Genomic DNA, 18,722 nt, shown 5'->3' on the forward strand with positions numbered 1-18,722 from the left:
CATTGCATCTGGCTTTAAATACTTGCATTTAAATATCCAAAAAAATTATATGCATTCTTCAATTCTGCATGCAAAATGTTGTCAGACTTACAGAAGACATCACATAGGAGCATTCTGGAAATGCAGAATCCCAGAGCCTGTCCTAGATTAATAAATCAGGTTCTGCATCTAAAAAGTCGTGCTATACAGTATTTAATATGTAATTGTATGTGTAAGTGTATGCATATTAATACATGTGTGTATTAATATTTATTTATCAAGAAATGGATTTATGTATGGTATATAATATAGCTTGTATCTCAAACAAAGCCCCCACCACTTCTCTCTCTCATCACCAAGCCCCATATGCTATTGCTCAAAGTTTGCTCAGAGCTTTGGGATATTTATGTTAGATTTTTAGATGAACTCCTGAATTGTTTTGATTATCTTTTGGCAAGAGAAAATGTAAGACTAGGAAATAATGGTAGTAGTAAAGTTTGTTTTAAAAAGTGAAGAAATATTTCAGAGATAATTATAAGAGTGAATATAAGAGTGTGCTTTAAACAACATTTGTTAATTCTAACAAGCAAATTACAATCATGATCTATTTTTTTCCACTTTTCTTTTGACAGCTTTATAACAATTGGATGAAATCTTTCTCATTTAGAGTTAGCATTTTTCAATTAGTTCAGGCATACTAATTTTTTTGCATAAACATTCCTGTTTAGTTTCAAGATATATGAATTCAGTGGATATCAATTAAAATACAGTGATTTAATTTGTACAAGGTACTGTTACTACTCATGAATCCAAAATTCAGTAATTGTCCTGAAAATGTTACTGAACTTCAGGAAGATTCTTAGATTATGCTGTTCTTCTCATACCTTCAGAGACTTAGGTAACCAAAGATTTCCTGTAATGGTTCCATATTAATATTTCTATGTTTTATTTGTATAATGGCAAACTCATTGAGATACTTTCCCTATTGTTGCTTTTTATAGTGTGAACACAATGAAGTCTTAATATTTTATTCTTTCTGTAAGAAATGGTAGACCACTCTGAAGTATATTGCAGCTCTATACCCAATTTTCTGGGAAGAGATTCCCAATCTCATAGTCTTGACTAAAATGACCATTTTGATTTTAATCATGATCTACTTCACCTGATTTAAGTTGATTGTCCCCTTCCTGAAGCTTCATCTCCATTGTTTTTTCTGACTCACTATCTGGTTACCTTTCTTTTACAATATATACTCCAACATATTATGATAAATTAAGCCTGCTTCTGAGTATTGCATTTAATTGGAATTAGAATTGGATTCTGGGTCCTCTTTTTGTCTCACTGTTCATGGTCTTTCTAGGAAGTTTCATTCACTCACATGGATTAAGTTAACATGGATTTACCAATGATTTTCTAACTTACAGTTAATTCTCTGACTTCCCCTCTGGGCTACTTATTTTATATTAAACTTCAATCTTGATTGTCTTCATTTGTACCTCCACAGGTCCTAAGCCAACCTTTCCTCCACATCCCAGATTTGATCCATTGTACTTCTTGTCAATTAATTGCATCACTATTAAGCATGTGGCAGAAATGTATGAGACTCTTCCATTTTATAATGCTCCTATTGGATCTTGCTTTTCTTCTTTAAGACTGTCTCCTGTTAATTTGTATTCTTAGATGAGTAGTACACTTACTGTTTTCACTTCTTTAATTTTCATTTACTACTGTTTTCTAATCAAATTTGCAGCACCATTTCTCTACCAACATTTCTGCCACCAACAACATCAAACCTTCATTCACAATGCTACTACTAGGTATGCACACAAAGGAAATAAAGTCAGTATATCAAAGCAATACTTGCATGCCCATGTTGATTGCAGAACTATTTTCAGTAGCAAAGATGTGAAATCAGTCTAGATGTCTATCAAGGAATAATTGTGACAAATATATAAATGAAATATTATTCAGCTCCCTAAAAGAAAAGATGAAATCCTGTTATTTGTGACAACATGGATGTAACTGGAGGACATTATTCTAAGTGAAATAAGTCAGGCCCAGAAAAATACTGCATGTTCTCATTCATTTATGGAAGCTATAAAAGCTCATCATGTAGAATAAGGAAGTAGTATAGAGGTTACCAGAGGCTGAGAAAGTAAAGTAATATTTCAGGAGATTGAAATGTTAATTACCATGATTTGATTATTGCATGTTTTATATATTTGTTGAATCCAATACTGTAACCCATAAAAAGTACAAATATTACATATGCATATAACAATGAAAATAGGTGAAATTTTTAAAAATGTTTAAAAAGGAAAAGAAGAAACCTTTACTGTGGAAGAGATATTCATGTTTCAAGAAAGCTACAGAAAGCATGATATAGCTTGTGTTTTGGTCAGCTTTTTTTCTGCTATGACTAAAAGATCTGACCAGAGCAATTTTACAGGAGAAAAGGTTTCTTTCAGAGCTCATGGTTTAAAAGGTCTTAGTTCAGTTTAGAAGGCTGGCTGCATTCCTTGGGGCTCCACCTAAGGCTGAATATCATGGTAAAAAAATGCGGCAGAGGGAAGCAGCTCCCATAGTGGTCAGGAAGCAGAAAGAGAGGTTTCTACTCACTAGATACAATTACACCTAAGCCACACCCCAATGCCCCACTACCTCCATCCACACCCTACCACTTCAGTTAATCCCTACCAGGGGATTAAATCACTGATTGGGTTATGACTTCTACAACCCAATCATTTCTCCTCTGAACCTTCTTGCATTGTCTCACATGTGAGTTTTGGGGGACATCAGACATCCTAACCATATCAGCCTATAAATGTAAAGTCCACAATTGCAAGATCTTTCAATCACAGATTTTCTAGGTCAAAAGATATCAGACCAAAAAAAAAAAGTAAAAAGTTTTCATATTCCAAGCACCATTCTGGATAGATGTGAAGAAGAATGATGTCAATAAACAGAGGAGAGCAATTAGTTTGGCACAATAGGAAGGAGAAGGATAGAGGTGAGGGCAGCAGATTCAGAGGCAGCCTTATCAGAAAGTCATCAGATGTAGTCACTTTTCAGTCAATATCTTATTGGATTTTTTTCTGCCTTTTGAATATTGGTGTGATAAGTTTTTGTTCTGGGCCAATTGATTTTCACACTGGAAAATGAAAGCCCTCTTCCATGTACCTCATGTCTCACAGCCAATCCATTTTTAAGACCTGCCATTACCCCCATTTCTGTGGTATGGTTTATGGTTCCACTGTCAGTTCTCAATATTGTAGAATCTAAACCTTCCTTTGGATCATGATTTTTTTTTATGTGCTGAATGCTTTTAGTGTTTTAAACACCAGGCTAATAGTTTATGCGTCCCATCCCAAATCTCATATGATCCTTACAACATCCTAATAAGAGGATCTGTCATTGTGTGAACTTTACTAATGATGACAGTGCCAGGTGGTCACCTCGGTTGGTCTGGTTCAGGAGCCCTACTGGTCACCTCTGCATGATATTGGTTGTCCTACTGCAAAGAGTTGCTCTTTTGTCTCTTCATTCATAATGGTGATATTTTGGTTCTCATTTCCCCCATTTTTTTTTCTTACATGTGTCAAAATAATCTTTCTGGAATGCAAAGTATATACTGTGTCTCTTGCTCCACATCACTCAGCAGCCTAAGCCCAAGTAGCTCAAGTTAGAAGAACGCCTAGAAGTTCATAACCTGTTCCTTCCTAGCCCTTCCATGCCCCTTTCCCATCTCTGCCTGCATCACCTCAATATCTGTGATTTAATACTAGAGGTATATGTCACTGCCCTCAACAGCTTATTTTCATTTTCACTATCTTTTCTAAGAACACTTTTCCTTAAAACACCCCTTTCTAGATTACTCTCAATTTCCATCTCTTCCAGGGAAATAGCCTTTAGCTTTTAACTTGAGTTGTGTCCCAAACCCAGTTGTTTTGGGGAAAATATTGCTTGTTTCACCTAAAGAAAGTCTTCTCATGTCCTCTTTCATCTTCCTTTTTCTGAGAGATCTTAGTTCAGATTCTTATCATTATTAGTTCAATTTAAAAACAGTTTCAAGATAAACTCTGCTTTTCCCAGATTCCCATTCAGCAAAGGTTCTCAAAAGTCAAGGAGCACAAACATCATCTGAGAAGCTGGTTTGATTGTAGATTCTGTGGTCTCAGCCTCAGAGAATCAGAGGTTCAATGAGCATGTTATGAGAAGAAGGTGTCACCTTTTCATAAGTATTCAAGCTGCTTCAACATCCCGTGGTCCTTGGAGACAAACTATTCTATGTTATCTGTAAAACGTTCTAAGAGTCAGATATGATCCATCTTGGCAAGTTCCTCTTTAGTCTAGAATATATTGTAAAATAATGACATATGGCATAAAAATATCTGCACAGTTTTCAATCTGCCCTTGGAAGAACATTTTCTTGCACTCTGTCCCCATCCACTCTTTACTTCCTCCACCTCCTCTGATCCTGCAGCTTTTCGTACCACAAACACTCTGTGCTTCAATATGTCAGCTGTTTCCTATTTTGGTTTTTAATGTTCCCTCTGCCCACCTCCAGCACCTTCTGAATCATTCTCTAATTAGTTAACATTTACCAATCCTTCAAGTTGCATTTCAACAACCACTTTTATGAAAAAAAACATGGGACCCTCACTGCTATCCTTCTCTCACCTCTCTATCCTTACTGTGGCCAAATGAATTGTTCTCTGTCAGCAAACTTTTTAACATCTCTCAAGAATGATGCTGAGACTATGAGAATTCTCATTCGTTGACTGATGCCTCTTGGAATAGAGAGTCTAAAATTGAGAGATCTGATAAAATTCATATTATATTCCCAGGCAAGGTATTGCTTTTGACTGATTTTGACCATTTTTTTAACTTTCCTCAAACATGAATATCTCTTTCCACAAGCACAAGCAGTTTTTAAGTGTGAAAAGAGAAATAATGGGACAGGGACCAATGTATATTCATGACAGCACATGGGAATTTTTTTTCAAAATACTTAAACTTTTTCAATTCCAAATAATATTTTAGCTTCTTTTTTCATTTCAGGAAAATCATATCTAAGCCTAGAACAATGTCATTATCATGTTGGGACTTAAACATTGCAGCACTAACCTCTATGTTCTCTGTTCAGCATTGTTCATTATTTTCAAATCTGACAGACTTGGCACTTTAGGGTACTATAGTCTCTAGTGACATAATGTGGGAAGAAATTAGAGACACAAATAAGTCACACACAGTAAGGCAAACAGGGTCACTCTCTTCCCCCTGGCTGCTTCTTTCACCCCCACTCCACTAATCCAGCCAACAAACTATATTATAAGTTATTAGTTCAAATTCAAGTGAAAATTGTGTTTTCTCATTAAAAACATAATTTTGTGAAATAAACTTTTTACTCTCAGAACCTTTTCTAATTCTTATTTAGATTCCACTTCCTAGTGTTTTAAAATTCATCACCAATCTTAAAGTTGTCAACACACTTTTCTGGAGTTGTGCAAGGAACATAATAGTCTTGTTTTCTCAGCATAAGAAGAGAGATGGGTGGGAAGATATGTGAGTAATCACTTTCTGGGGGATATGTTAAAGTTAAGTGAGAACAGTTCTTAAAATATAAATTGCAAATTATTTGGCTGAAATACATTGCAATTATATTGTTCAATGAGGAGAATAAAAAAATGACTGCTTATAACAATAGTGTAAAATAAATGAGAAAGTACAGGGACTGTATTATTCAGCCATCGCATTTGGAATGTTAAGAAGGCCAGTACTTAAATATTAACAGATTATTAGTTACTAAAAAGCTGTGCATGATTTATCCTTTATCTCACAACTCAGAGATCCTATTGTCAGGATAGTGAGGCAGGGAGACATTTTTAAGAGCTCTAGGTTTCACTGATATTATGAGTACAGCACAAAAAAAGGGCTGAATGCTGACCAGCAGCCACTCCTAGGGCTAGGGCTGTTCACCTCCTTAGGATGATGGGGAAGGTTACTTTCCAGTTTGGAAAATTTAATGCACACTATGTTCCTTGAAACCATTGTGCCAAATCTGTTTAAAAGTTCTGATACCATTTGGTGTAGAACTGGAAAGACTCTGATCTAGACTGTCTCTAAAGGTCTTTCTGAGCCACAAAGAGAGTTATGACCACACTGAACATAGTAAAGGAATACCCAAATTGTCTTTTTAATTATACAATCATCCTTATTGCTTTAAAATGAAGTTCTCCCCCACACTTTTTTTTTCTTTAAAGAGACATTTCTCTGGCACTTCAGTTTCTTAGCCACTCTTACTGCCATATGACGCCCTTGTCAGGGTTTCTGATTTCTTCAGGAAATTAAGCTAGAGAGCATGTACAGCAAACAATAAAATAACTGCTTTCCTTTGAAAATAAATAGGAGCTGCTTTACTCCCCTCACCACGAATTTCCACCATTGCTCCATCACAACTTCTGGAGAAAACCCCATTGGCGACGCCCCCCATTCCCACCTCCACCCACCCATCTCTTCCTCAGCAGATCTGAGCCTCAGAGCTGTCTGGGAACCCAGCTCTCCTGCTCTTCTTCAGCGCCCGCTTCCGACGGCACTAGGACCCAGCGAAGTCCCTGAGCGAGGTTCGCGGAAAGGCAGCCAGACTCCTCCTTATCTCCAGTGTCAAACTTGACATCAGCCTGCGAGCGGAGCATGGTAACTTCTCCAGCAATCAGAGCGCTCCCCCTCACATCAGTGGCATGCTTCATGGAGATATGCTCCTCTCACTGCCCTCTGCACCAGCAACATGGATTGTCACCTCTCCATCCTCCTCCTTCTCAGCTGCTCTGTTCTCAGCTGCCTGGGGGAACTGACTCTCCAGCCTTCCAATGAAGGTAAGCCAGGTAGGCGAGCGAGCGCGCAGCCCGGCCCGCGGGCAGGCTCCTCGGAGGAGCACGCTCTCACCGAAGCCTTGGCACGTCACTAAGGTGCCTCCGAATAAGGCAGTTGATTCTGAGAGTCAGCGGAAGATGTGCTTTTATTTTCGGATGTCTTTTAAAACACTTTGGGAGATAATTTGGGATTGGCTAAACCTTCAGAATGTGTTTTTAATCTGATACCAATTCAAGCAATTACCTTGTTGGCCAATTTGAAGCAGAAAGAAAGAAAAGAAAATCCTCCAGTTTTACAACCCAGTACGTTAATTGCCAAATAGCCAAGGCAGTATTTTATTTTCTAATTATGACCATGTGGTACTCTGAGAAGTTTAACAGAAATCTCAGTTCTTTTTAAACATCTTGTGTAGTATGTTTAAAAGCATGACAGGTTGTCCCTACTTTAGAACTGGCATTTATGAATGGATTAAAGGGAAATCAGTTCGTTGAAGCTGTGTGTGTGTGTGTGTGTGTGTGTGTGTGTGTGTGTGTATTTTACAACTGCTGTATTAAAGTGATGTGTATCCCGCCAGGCAATGGTTTGCTCTATGGTACAGGTTCTAATGAGCAGCATATGCCACATTAACATAAGTAATATTTGCAGGCATTTACAATAAGCTTAGGTTGGATTCTTTTTGTTTACCGTCTTGTATACAAATAAGAGAATGCATTTAATGATTAATGAATAGCTTCTGGGTAGATGTAGTAAATATCTGAATAACAAATGAAGAAAGAATGTTCATATGCAGCAAATGGTATTTCCTTTATGTTGGATTATTTATTTTCCTTGTAATGAGCATTCATTCTTTTTCTATGGAATAAAGTGCAAAGCTAACATTAAGAACAACATTTTTTTCTTATAGGATTATGTGCTTAATAGATATGTTGCCTTTTTCCTGTATGCTTTTTGCAATCTATTCCTAATGATTTGTGAATACAATTACTAACTCTTAAGACAGACTTCCCTGAATAATTGATTACTTTACAGCAACACTTACAACTTTGATTTCCTCTTAATGATTTTGAATGTATAACAATAGCATTTAACAATTTATTTTGCAAGTAGCAATGCTGAGCAACTGATGTACAGACACCACATTAGACATATATCATTTACCAAAAGTCCAAATTGCTGAGCCAATACTGTTGCATATTAGATACATTATTTAAAAAGCACAAGTGAAAACAAAATATTTGTAAACTTTTTCATTAAATATAAAAACTGCCTCTCCTGTTTGGTGACCTACTTTCACTGCTAACAGAGCAGTTTGATTCCTTTCTTAGACTGCTTTTATCAATTTGGCAGATTTTGTTAATTTTTATATGGCTTTAATTCAGAAATTGAAAATTTTAAAATGTTAGGACAAAGAAAATAATGTTGCCCTTAACTGACTATTTTTTAACAAGCCAAATTAAAATGTTTATTTGAAAGTAACTGTTAATCATTCTTCATAAATGAAAGCCAAGAATAGTCACTTATATAATGAATAACATATCCAATAAGTTAAACTTGGTGTTTTTAGAGATTTTTTATTTCTTTGAAGATACTCACATATGGATAGTAACTAAAAATTTGTATTATTTTTACTCATTACTGTGAAACATTGTATTTTTCAAATAAAATGTATATAAACTCATTAAGTAATGAATATTAATTAATAATGTACAGAAATATAGCTGAGAATCATTTTTGTGGAAAACTGTAACCTTTCCAGAAATTGCAAAAGATAAAATGACCCTTTACTCTTATTCATACCTATGTAAAATTAATGAATATTAATTTAATGAAACAGAATAATCATGTGCTAATTGCTTTCAAGCCACACCTTGTGTATGTTTGGGTATATAATGCATATAATTATACAGAAAGGTACACATTAACAATATGAACATAGGAAGGTAAATAAACTCAGAAACAGACATAATTACATTTACTTTCCTTGGATAAAAGTTTATCTGTCTATTGTTAATGGGATTGTTCTTTCTAGTTTGTATACTATGGGGAATGGTTCCTTTCCATTCTGAGCTGATGAAAGGAAGGAAGCTTTAAAACAAAACTTAAAATGAATGATTTAACTTAGATAATATTTGAGTGGCATTTTAAATATTAATCCAATAGCTTGGCTCTTAGTAGTTCAGTTGAATAGTATGAAAAGCGACGATTCCAAGTTTGTGCCAAGATTTCAGTGCAAATCCTCTAACAAAGTAAATTGAATAGACAGCAGTGCTTCTGAAAATTCATTTATGGGGTAAATGATAAAATGTATCATACTAATGTAGCTTTCTGGTACATTTTTTTAAAAACCAAAATGTAAATGTAAAATATTAATTTGCCTTTCAAATGTTATGCTTAAAATTATATTTTGACACTATGGAAAATGTGCTAGAAATTTACTATGGCATATTTACTAGAATAAATTTTAGAATATATTATGAAGTTAGGTGTGATAGAAATAAAAGACCAAACCCAAACAAAGTTGTCCTTGTGAGGTTGTTTTAAAATTTGAAATTTGATAATTAATTATCAATATTAAACTGCCGTGAGTCCATGATAAAAAAAAAAAGTTAGAAAAGTTTTTGAATTTTTCTATTCAATAATTACAAATGACTTTTAATATTCTTTCAGGAAAATGATCCTAGATGATACTTTCTATCATTGATCATCTAAGTGATAATAGATATTCATAATTTCAATAATCAGTTAAAACAAAAATTGGCCTATACACTTAACCAGAACTTCATTAAAAAAACTAATCAGAACTACTAAAATATAATCAAGTCTGATTCACAACGTAAGAAAAGTCTTGCAATGGAAAATGAACTACTGTTTATGGCAAAATTTGAGTGCTGCACCATTTTGAATGAAGAAATTTCACAGGTTTTCTCCCTCTTTCCAGACTAGATGGATAGTTATAATGGTAAAAATAAATAAACAACTTTGGAAAGGGGTTAAAACTTAACATAAAGTATTCAACTCTTACTAGTGCAACCTCTTTTAGAATTGGATAAAGCACTCTTTTAAAACACATTAATACTTTTGAAGCAATCTGAAGCTGGAATGCACTGTTTATTCATCAGTGTAGACTACACTAAATCATTTTTCTACCCATAAGTGTTCATAAAATTGTATTAACATTCACTCATAGAGCTCCTTGCATAGAAAATCAAAGTTTTCAAAATGAAAATGAATTAAAATAAATCTACATACTTATACACTACTTATATTGAAAGACTTTTTCATTTCTTTTTTAAAAATTTTTTATTTGAGTGGCCAAGACATTGTTGCTAGGAAATGCATTTCCTTGAACATAAATCTAAGTATTAAAGGAGACTCTGTGTGTAAAGCTTAAAAGTAAAACTTGCAGATGAATTATATAGGCTTTCTTCTGAGGAGAAGTTAAGCGATAAAGACAACAAATATTTGAACACTGGATTTCCCCCTTTTTAAAACTCACTATGAATTGTCATAATTTTTCCTATATATAAACACTTATCCTCAAATAAGGGTATACTGTGATTCAACCATTAATGCAGAAGTAAGCTATCATATCATCTTTATAGTGCTTTTTGTGAAGAGGACTTACAATTGCTTTTAATAGCATTTCTTCATGCTAGACTAAATAATTGAATGCATTATACATTTTTGTAATTTAATAGTTCTTCTAATAGCTTGCCACTACACCCCCCCACACATACACAACAGTTATAACTGCGCTATTTGCCTGAAGGTAGAAGAAACCTTAATTTCACTATTTTATAACCCACAACAGTTAACACTTGACCTAGGTCATTAACAGGATTATCAGCAAATTTGTTTAAGCTTTTACTGACAATCTGAATTGCTAGGATAATATTTTGATTGTGCTGAGAAGAAACTTTTTGTAACCTCTCAAAATCTATCATGAAATTAATTTATTCTGAATCTATATCTTCCTAAAAAATAATATTGATAATACTAAATTCAAGTGGAGAAAATTTTCACTTTGAATCCCCATTTTCCTCATTCTTAGGTTTTACACTCCACATCATTTCAATGTTTGTCATAAATGAGCAATTAAAATTCCTTTTAAATATCAGATGTTCTGTCAATAAAAAACAGATTTATAAATACAAAACAATTTTACTATTACTATCAACATCCTCAGCTTTATTTTATTTTTGTTTTTGTTTTTACTATTGGTACTATTGTTGATAAAATTTTTCTGCCCCTTTTTAAGGTAAAGAGTCAGTTGGATATATTTATAACTTAGAAGTGACTGGAACTATAAAAGGGAAACTACATATAATAAAATCCATTGCCACGTGTTAGGTCATGGTTGTATTTTATATAAAGTTGTCTTTTCCATGAAATACTAGAAATTGGGAGCAACCAATGAAAAACATATTAATACTATTATATATATAACTTTAAAATAAAATATTATATATACTCATAACTAAAGGTATGTTTTAATGTTGTTTACTAGGCCTAGAAAGTTTCACATAAAGTTTTTTATTAATTGAATTCAATTATGGTTGCTCCTTGTCATATATATGATTTTGTAGTTTTACCTGGATTCTTAATAAATTCGTTTTTTTAAATGGATTTAGGAAGATTCTTTATCTTGTTTCTATATTACTCATATTTGAATTTCAAATTTCTGTGCCTTCCTTAATGGTCCAATCAATTTTAGTGCATTTTTTACCAAAAAAAAAAATCTTTAAAAATATCCCTAGATGGTTAAAGCATTACAGAAACTTTGACATTCTTCTGAAATAAAATATATGCAATTTTTAAATATAAAATAATCAGTTACATATGCAAAGGATTTTTAAAGGCGAAACATATTTCCACAGTATATTTGATTTACTAACTTCAATGTAAATGGAAACAGCAAGAAGTGTTCTTGAAAGTTACATTTTCCAAGTCATAAAATCTTCAAGAAAATATTAATAAAACTTTCCACAAATCATCAAAACTCGATAAGTTTTTGCAGACATTTACTTACTAAGAAATCTCTGATGTGGGCTACCTTTGATTTGAGTCATTTTCCAATGCTTTTGTTTGGCATAAATACTAAATGTAAGGGGAAATATGTATTTTGGAAGAACACTAAGTTTTACAAGTAAATTTCTGTCAAGTTCCTCATCTATGTTTATTTTTTTAATGTACAAATTTTTCCTGTAAAATATTTTATAAACCTGTTCTTTTCATTCTTGTTTGTAAAAAAGGTTTAAAAGAACAAATTCAGGGGTCCCCTCTTTGGTTCTGTTTTCAAAGATCTGGATTTTATCACTAGGGAGGGTCAATAAAGGGCTTTTACCAAGTGTGCAAGTAGCTTTCCACAGATTTTTCAAATAAAGGTTTGACTGGTGGTGTGAAACGTTCAATACATTATTCTTCCAAGTATACTGAAAAGCAGGATTAGAAATTTACTTCTCAAAAAGTTGGAAAACCTTCACTAATTCTTCTTTAGTGACTTTATAAATAGAAACAATGTTATGATATTAATAAAATTCAAAACCTTCCAAGTCATATATCCGTCAATCTAGGAAGACATTCCTTCTTGTATTGGGGGTGTGGATACATGTGCTCCTCTTGATTTCACTCTGTAGGTCTTTTACCAGCTGCCTGGTATCAGGTAGTTCCTGGAACTTGGCAGGAGGTTTTCTCCAGGAAAATTCTGAGGGTCAGCAAGTTTTAGTTTTGCTCCTACCAGCTTTCTTTGAAATATAAAAGCGTGGTCGATTACAAAGGAAAAAAAAAAAAAACTGTGCAAATGAAAAGAAATGTTGACTAGAAAGATGAAGAGGTAGAGCAGTGCAATAATTCTAAAGCCAATGTTAATGTATAAATCTTTTGCTTTAAAGACAGACATTTATCATTTAAAACATCTGGCTAATCAATTTTTATTAAATCCCTTAAAAATCTTGCACACTTAAAAAAAAGCGGGGGAGGTTTGCATTTGTTTATTTCTACTTCCAAGTTTACATGCTTCTGATATTTTATCCAGAAATAAATATTTTGTGCAGGAAAGTTTTAAGAGTGCAAGTCAAAAGGTGCTTCCCCTTTTGAATGCCTGGGCGAATGCATGTGGAGGGTGGATGGAATCAAAACCAGTTCAGCAAATAAAGCTTCAAATTTGGAGTGATGTTATTAAACTGGAAGCCTTGAGTGTGGACACCCTCCCCCTTCATTTTCAAACCATGTCCTGCTGTTCTAGTCAAAGCAAAGGGTGAAAATCCACATAATCCAAACCAACATGATGAAATGAGAATAATAGGTGAGGAAGGAGGAGGGAAACAAGTGGCAGCACTGTACAAACAAACTGTTGTGAATAATCTTCGCCATGAACTGGGTGGCCACAGTGTCTCATTCCTAGCGACATACCGCCCACATTTGCTAAGGCACTATTGATTAAATTCCAAAAGTGTGCCCGGAGAAATTTATCACCAAGAGCTTTTTGGGTAGTGACTGTAACATAGCCACACAGAGATGATCTGCGCTCCTTGATGCCACCACACCCACCCTCAGGGTGTCTTAACCACAAACTATCCTGTAGGCTCAGTGGTGCTTGGAGAAGAGTGTTCTTGCTCTTCAAGAACTCACTATTTTCTCACACCGCTTCAAATTAAACATCAGATTGTAAAATCCCATCCCCGGGTCCGCGGAACCCAGTCCCCGCCCTCCGGGGACAGTGAGTTCTTTGTGCGCTAGTATCTCCCGGCCAGGCTGCCAAAAGCCGATTCCTGGAGCGCAGCGAGCCTTCTACGCTCGCCCGGGCGGGTCCAGGTCGGTGCATAGCCGGATGCCCCACCGCTCCGTGTTTTCGTTACCCGTGGAAGGTGCCCGGCGCTCTCTGCCCTGGCGCCTATAGGAGCCGGCCGAGCGCCTAGGCGCAAAGTTTCGCCGACATGAGCGTGTGGAGGAGGCTGGGGCGGGCAAAAAAGCAAACGTGCGCCCTCTGCCTGCCGCCGCGGATCTACTGGCTCTGAGAGAGCGTGGCGTCGCGTTCGCCACCTGGATTCTTCTACCTTGGGGTCCTGCCCAGATGCGCAGGATACTCAATCAGGACAGGCAGGCCCTGACCTGAGCAATAGATTGACCCGAGATCTGTGATAATCCCTGACCCGAGATCTGTGATAGCCCCGCGGCTTCCCCTATTGCTATCAAACTTTTCAGTTCAGTTCTTCCCATCCGCGTTCAGGAGTACTCTAGGTGACAAATGGAGGAGGAGGAGGAGATAGGTTTTGTAAGAGTTCCCTACAAGTTGGAAAAGCAAGTCTTCTCCTTGCTCAACTGGGACGCACAGGAGCCGGATGAGATGGCCCTTTGTCCTGTCTGCTGTTGTCTGACCCTTCTTTGCTACTTTTTAATCTTTTGAACACCCCTTCTCTTTCCTCCCCTATAATAAAACAAGGAATCTTTTTTTTTTTTTTTTCCTTCAGTTTTCTTTAGAACCACCTACGGATGTCACCCACCCGTTAGGTCCTTCGTGACTGCTAAGGTGTGTTCTATAACCCCCTCAAAACACATTCGAAAATTGTTTTATTTTAAAGCCTCATGTTTGACTGCCAGTTTTATTAAAATATGGATTTCCCTCTTCTAATTTTGAGAGTCAAAGTGGAATGGGGCTTTCAGGAAACGGGGTCATGAAGTTGCATTAGCAGTAGAATGATGTGGATATTTTTATGGTTGTGTCAGAACTTCATTGTTCACAATATAGAATTGTTGAATTCAGTAGATTCTAAGACTAAATATGCCCTGATTCCTGTGTCTAAAATTGACAAAATAACTGAAGTGTCCACTGGTTTAAAAGATATTTCCTTTATATTATCATTATTCCTTAATGGACATTCTTCAATCATTAAAGCAGACCTAAAATAGTTATGATACCTCAATTGTTATAACTGAGGAACTGAGCACAATGAAGTAGTACCTGAACCAGACTCCCTATTGTATTTTGATGTTAACTTCATATGTTTTCTTCTGTCCACAAATCCTTGGGAATTAGAGAGACATCCTTGTATTCAGGAAAAGCTCTGGCTTGCCAACCATAATCCCAATGACTATACCTAATTGTCTTGTGACAGACAAGTCAAACAGAAATAACAGTAAATAACAGAAATAGTATTTTGTAGTGAGAAAATGAAGGAAAGTAAATAGGTGAGAGTGTTTCAAAACTGTAAATTGTTTACACACTCTAAGTTATGATTATGTGTGTGTTGGGGGCGGAGACTTACTAAGAAAACGACTGAGAGGAAATTTGATGTGGACTGAAGAGTAGGAGAAAATGTCTCGGAGGCCTTTTTCTCACACAATCTTACCTCTGTCTTCCTTTCCTAACACCCAAACACCCTTTTTCTCACCCTAGAAAAATTTTGTCAGGAATTCCACAGCCAGAGATTGTGAGGAATATGTCAATATAACCAGTGTTTATTTAGATGAACAAAGGTGTAATAAAGATGAAGTGTGAATTAACTACTGGACTTGTCACAAAGGTCAGTAAGAGGGGAAAATCCAAAGTGATCCAAAATGAAGGCAGTGGTTCCTTTAGAAATTCATGCCAATTTTGAGGATAATTTTTAAATTACTTAGGATGAGAAAATCAATTTTAATAATTTATCTTCTCTTTCATAAAAATACTTGTAGTCTATAGAGGGGGAAGTGTTGAGAAAGGGTAGCTATACGAACATTTTGAAAGGTAGCAAATTGAGTTGGGGCAATTATATTTTTCGAGTGTATTTCAGCACATATGTTTTGCATTAATTGCTGCTATAAATTCTGTTAACCTGGCAAAGAGCAAAAATAGCATATTGATGACATCAGGCTTACAAATCAGAAAATGCTTTCAAGTATCTTTCTTTCTTCACTGTAATGCAAGGGGAAAATAAGTTTAATGCTTTTTTATGTTTTTTTCCCAAAGAATTATCCAGTCATTCAAGTTATTGACACATTTTCCTTAAGCAAAAGTGAAGGTTTATCAACAACAAACTTCTTCTCTCTTGCTCTGGAAAATGAGTATTAATAAATATTTTCCCTACCTTTTGATTTTTTAAAAATTTACATATATATTTTTGGAACTTCCCTAAATGAAGGGAAATGTAAACTTTACTTTTAAAACCTAATTTTAAGAAAGAGTGTAATATGAATTTATAAACAGTAGTATTCTATTATTATGTTTTAAATATTATGGGAGAGCTAATTCTGTATAAGATAACATACTACAGAAAAACTGATTATAATATATTGATGTAAAATGAATCTTAAAAAGACTCATGTTTAACATTAAAAAGTAAATGAATAAATAAAATAAGAAAAAAAAAACATTTAAATATCTCCAAACTGAGTTGTCTTCTAAGACAAAGTGTGAGCCTCCAAAGCACTGGAACAAAAGGGAAAACATAGGTCAATCTGAGGTTGAAAAGTCCATTTAGTCAGCATCAATATTCTTTCAACATACAATTTCCACATATTCATCATGAGGAAGTTAATTTATCTTTTTAAAATAATAGCTAAGAAAGATAGACGAGTAAACCGTATTGGTCCAGTAGATAGTAAAACTCCCCTTCTTCCTAATAATATAAGGTCTTTCTTAAATTTTTACTTTTTGCCTGTGATCAAGTTGATTGATTTTCAATCCACATTAAATTTTAACATTCCTTCGATACTTCAGAATAATGGGAAGTAGGGATCATACCCTTAGTAGTTAGCATACATTTATTTCCTGATTTTCAAACCCAATTTAACAATTGATATAAGTATGTAGATTTTAGGATACATTCTTTTATTGCAAAAGATAGCAGTCTTCACCCTGAGTGGAAGTTAGACTGGAAGCTAATTTACAATGTTCTCCATGTGGCTTCTTTAACTAATCCTCTGAATAAGCACAACATCACTCTGAGAAAAAGTTCATTTGCAGCAAGGCATGTGTGTATGTGTGTGTGTGTGTGTGTGTGTGTATTGAAAAGAATTGTCCCCTTATATAACTGAGCTAGTCTCACACTGTGGTCAAAATTTTATGGATTATTATATCTCTAGAGACTGAGGTTGACATAAAATTCTATTTTTTTGAATTATTCTGAATAATTATTCTGAATATGAATTGGTGGTAAGAAAAAAAAACACAACCATTTGTTTATTTATCACTGTCTAATCTTGTTCATTTTTCCCTACTGTCCCTCTAGTTTTCTATAATAATTGTGTTTTTCTCTTGAATATACCAAAGCTATTTAAAGTAGATTTTGAATTTTAGCAGAAGGAGAAGAACTGACATCATCAGAAAAGAAAATTAGAAATTAAAATGTGTGGTTTTCCTTTTGTGAAGTGTGGCAAACTGCATCAAATCTAGTTATTGCCAAGTATTGAAAATGTATTTAAAGGGGAAAAAATAAAAGTAGTAGTATTTTTATTAAGATAAAGTAAAGTTTACTTTTGCTATTTGTTTTTAGCATAGATAAGTTAATACTCATTTACTGAAAAAGATGAAGTCAGAGATTTTATTATGGTGTTCTCAACATTTCTGATCTAAATTATAGAGCTCTGTTTATCCTTATTTTTAAAAAAAATTCAAGTACAATTATATGCATTTCAGCCCACTGAACTGGTTAATCTATGCTTACAGTAATAGTTTCCGTCTATTTTAAGAAGCAACTGTTTTTTCTTAAACATCTATATATTTTTAGGGAAATTTTTTCTTACCTTTAAAATTGAAGATTGAAATAATACTAAATGTTCAGTATTTTAAAAATCTATGTAAAATAAGACAAAAAAATCTAAGAACATATAAAGTTATTAGTATCCCTTTATATTCCCCTTTCTAAAGATGATCCTTTGGAAAAGAAGAATATTTTATTCTACATTTGGCCAGGTTTGTGGTAGGTTTACTAACCTAGTACAACTAGTGCAACTTTTGGAATTCTAATGTAATTTTAAAGCTGAAAGTTTAAAAACCATTAAAGTGAGCCAAGAAAAAATATTGATATAATTAATTGCTTATTACATAATAATAGCTCATTCTTCATATTATATTTTATTATTTGTATTTCTGTATTTACCAAAGAGTATACAGCTAAGGTTTATTTATATTCTGGGTTTTGTAAAGTAAGTTTATAAGTATTGGCAAGCTCTGTGCCCTTCAGTATGGGATTTTGGTGGGACAATGACCAACAAAAATGAATACTTATAAAAACTGTGTTATACAGCATAGATATGAAAATAATAAAAAAATAAGATGATATGGGTGCAATTCAGGTGATAAAACAGTCCCTGGAAGACAAGGAGGACTTTTTGAAGTAAAAGATAATACTAATATTGTGTTCATAAAAAAAAAATAGGAGATTAAATTATTTTCTTCATTTCATATGGTGGAGATGATTATAACTCAGACTATTTTACTGCATGTATTTAGAAAAATTTTAAAGTAATTTAAGTGAATGTATAATAAACACAAACAAAAAAAGCACTTTTGAAAAAAAAAAACAGAAATATTCTCAATAAGAATATTGAGGAATATTTAGGTAGATTCTTAATAAGCACATTTCTAAGATAAATGTCAATTCTATATTAGTGCATAAACATCCACATGTGTCTCTGTGTGTGCATTTGAAAAACATGTGACTAACAAAAAAGGACCATTCCAAAATAGAATGTTATGTAGTTCCTCTTCATAATATAATTACAGTAGAAGAAAAACCACACTGAAGTTCTTCTGAACTCTACCTTCTCTTTCATTGCTAAACTGAAAGTTTTCTATCCCCAGCACTAAGATTAATGCTTTCCATTAACATCCTAATACTAAAACATGAGAAAAGTGTCAGAGTTTTGAAATAATTGATAAACATGTGACA

At 34.2% G+C, this 18,722-nt stretch overlaps 1 protein-coding gene across 1 annotated transcript in view; it reads left to right on the forward strand.

The window, feature by feature from the left end:
* The first annotated feature begins 6,766 nt into the window (after positions 1-6,766).
* Epha3 (EPH receptor A3) overlaps positions 6,767-18,722 on the forward strand; it is a 340,539-nt gene continuing 328,583 nt past the window's right edge. The window contains exon 1 of the mRNA XM_076868941.2: positions 6,767-6,854. Within this exon, the coding sequence (XP_076725056.1) occupies positions 6,767-6,854 (88 nt within the window). The remainder of the gene's footprint in view (positions 6,855-18,722) is intronic.

This window comes from Callospermophilus lateralis, chromosome 10 (genome assembly GCF_048772815.1).
Source record: "Callospermophilus lateralis isolate mCalLat2 chromosome 10, mCalLat2.hap1, whole genome shotgun sequence".
In the NCBI taxonomy this organism is placed as follows: domain Eukaryota; kingdom Metazoa; phylum Chordata; class Mammalia; order Rodentia; family Sciuridae; genus Callospermophilus; species Callospermophilus lateralis.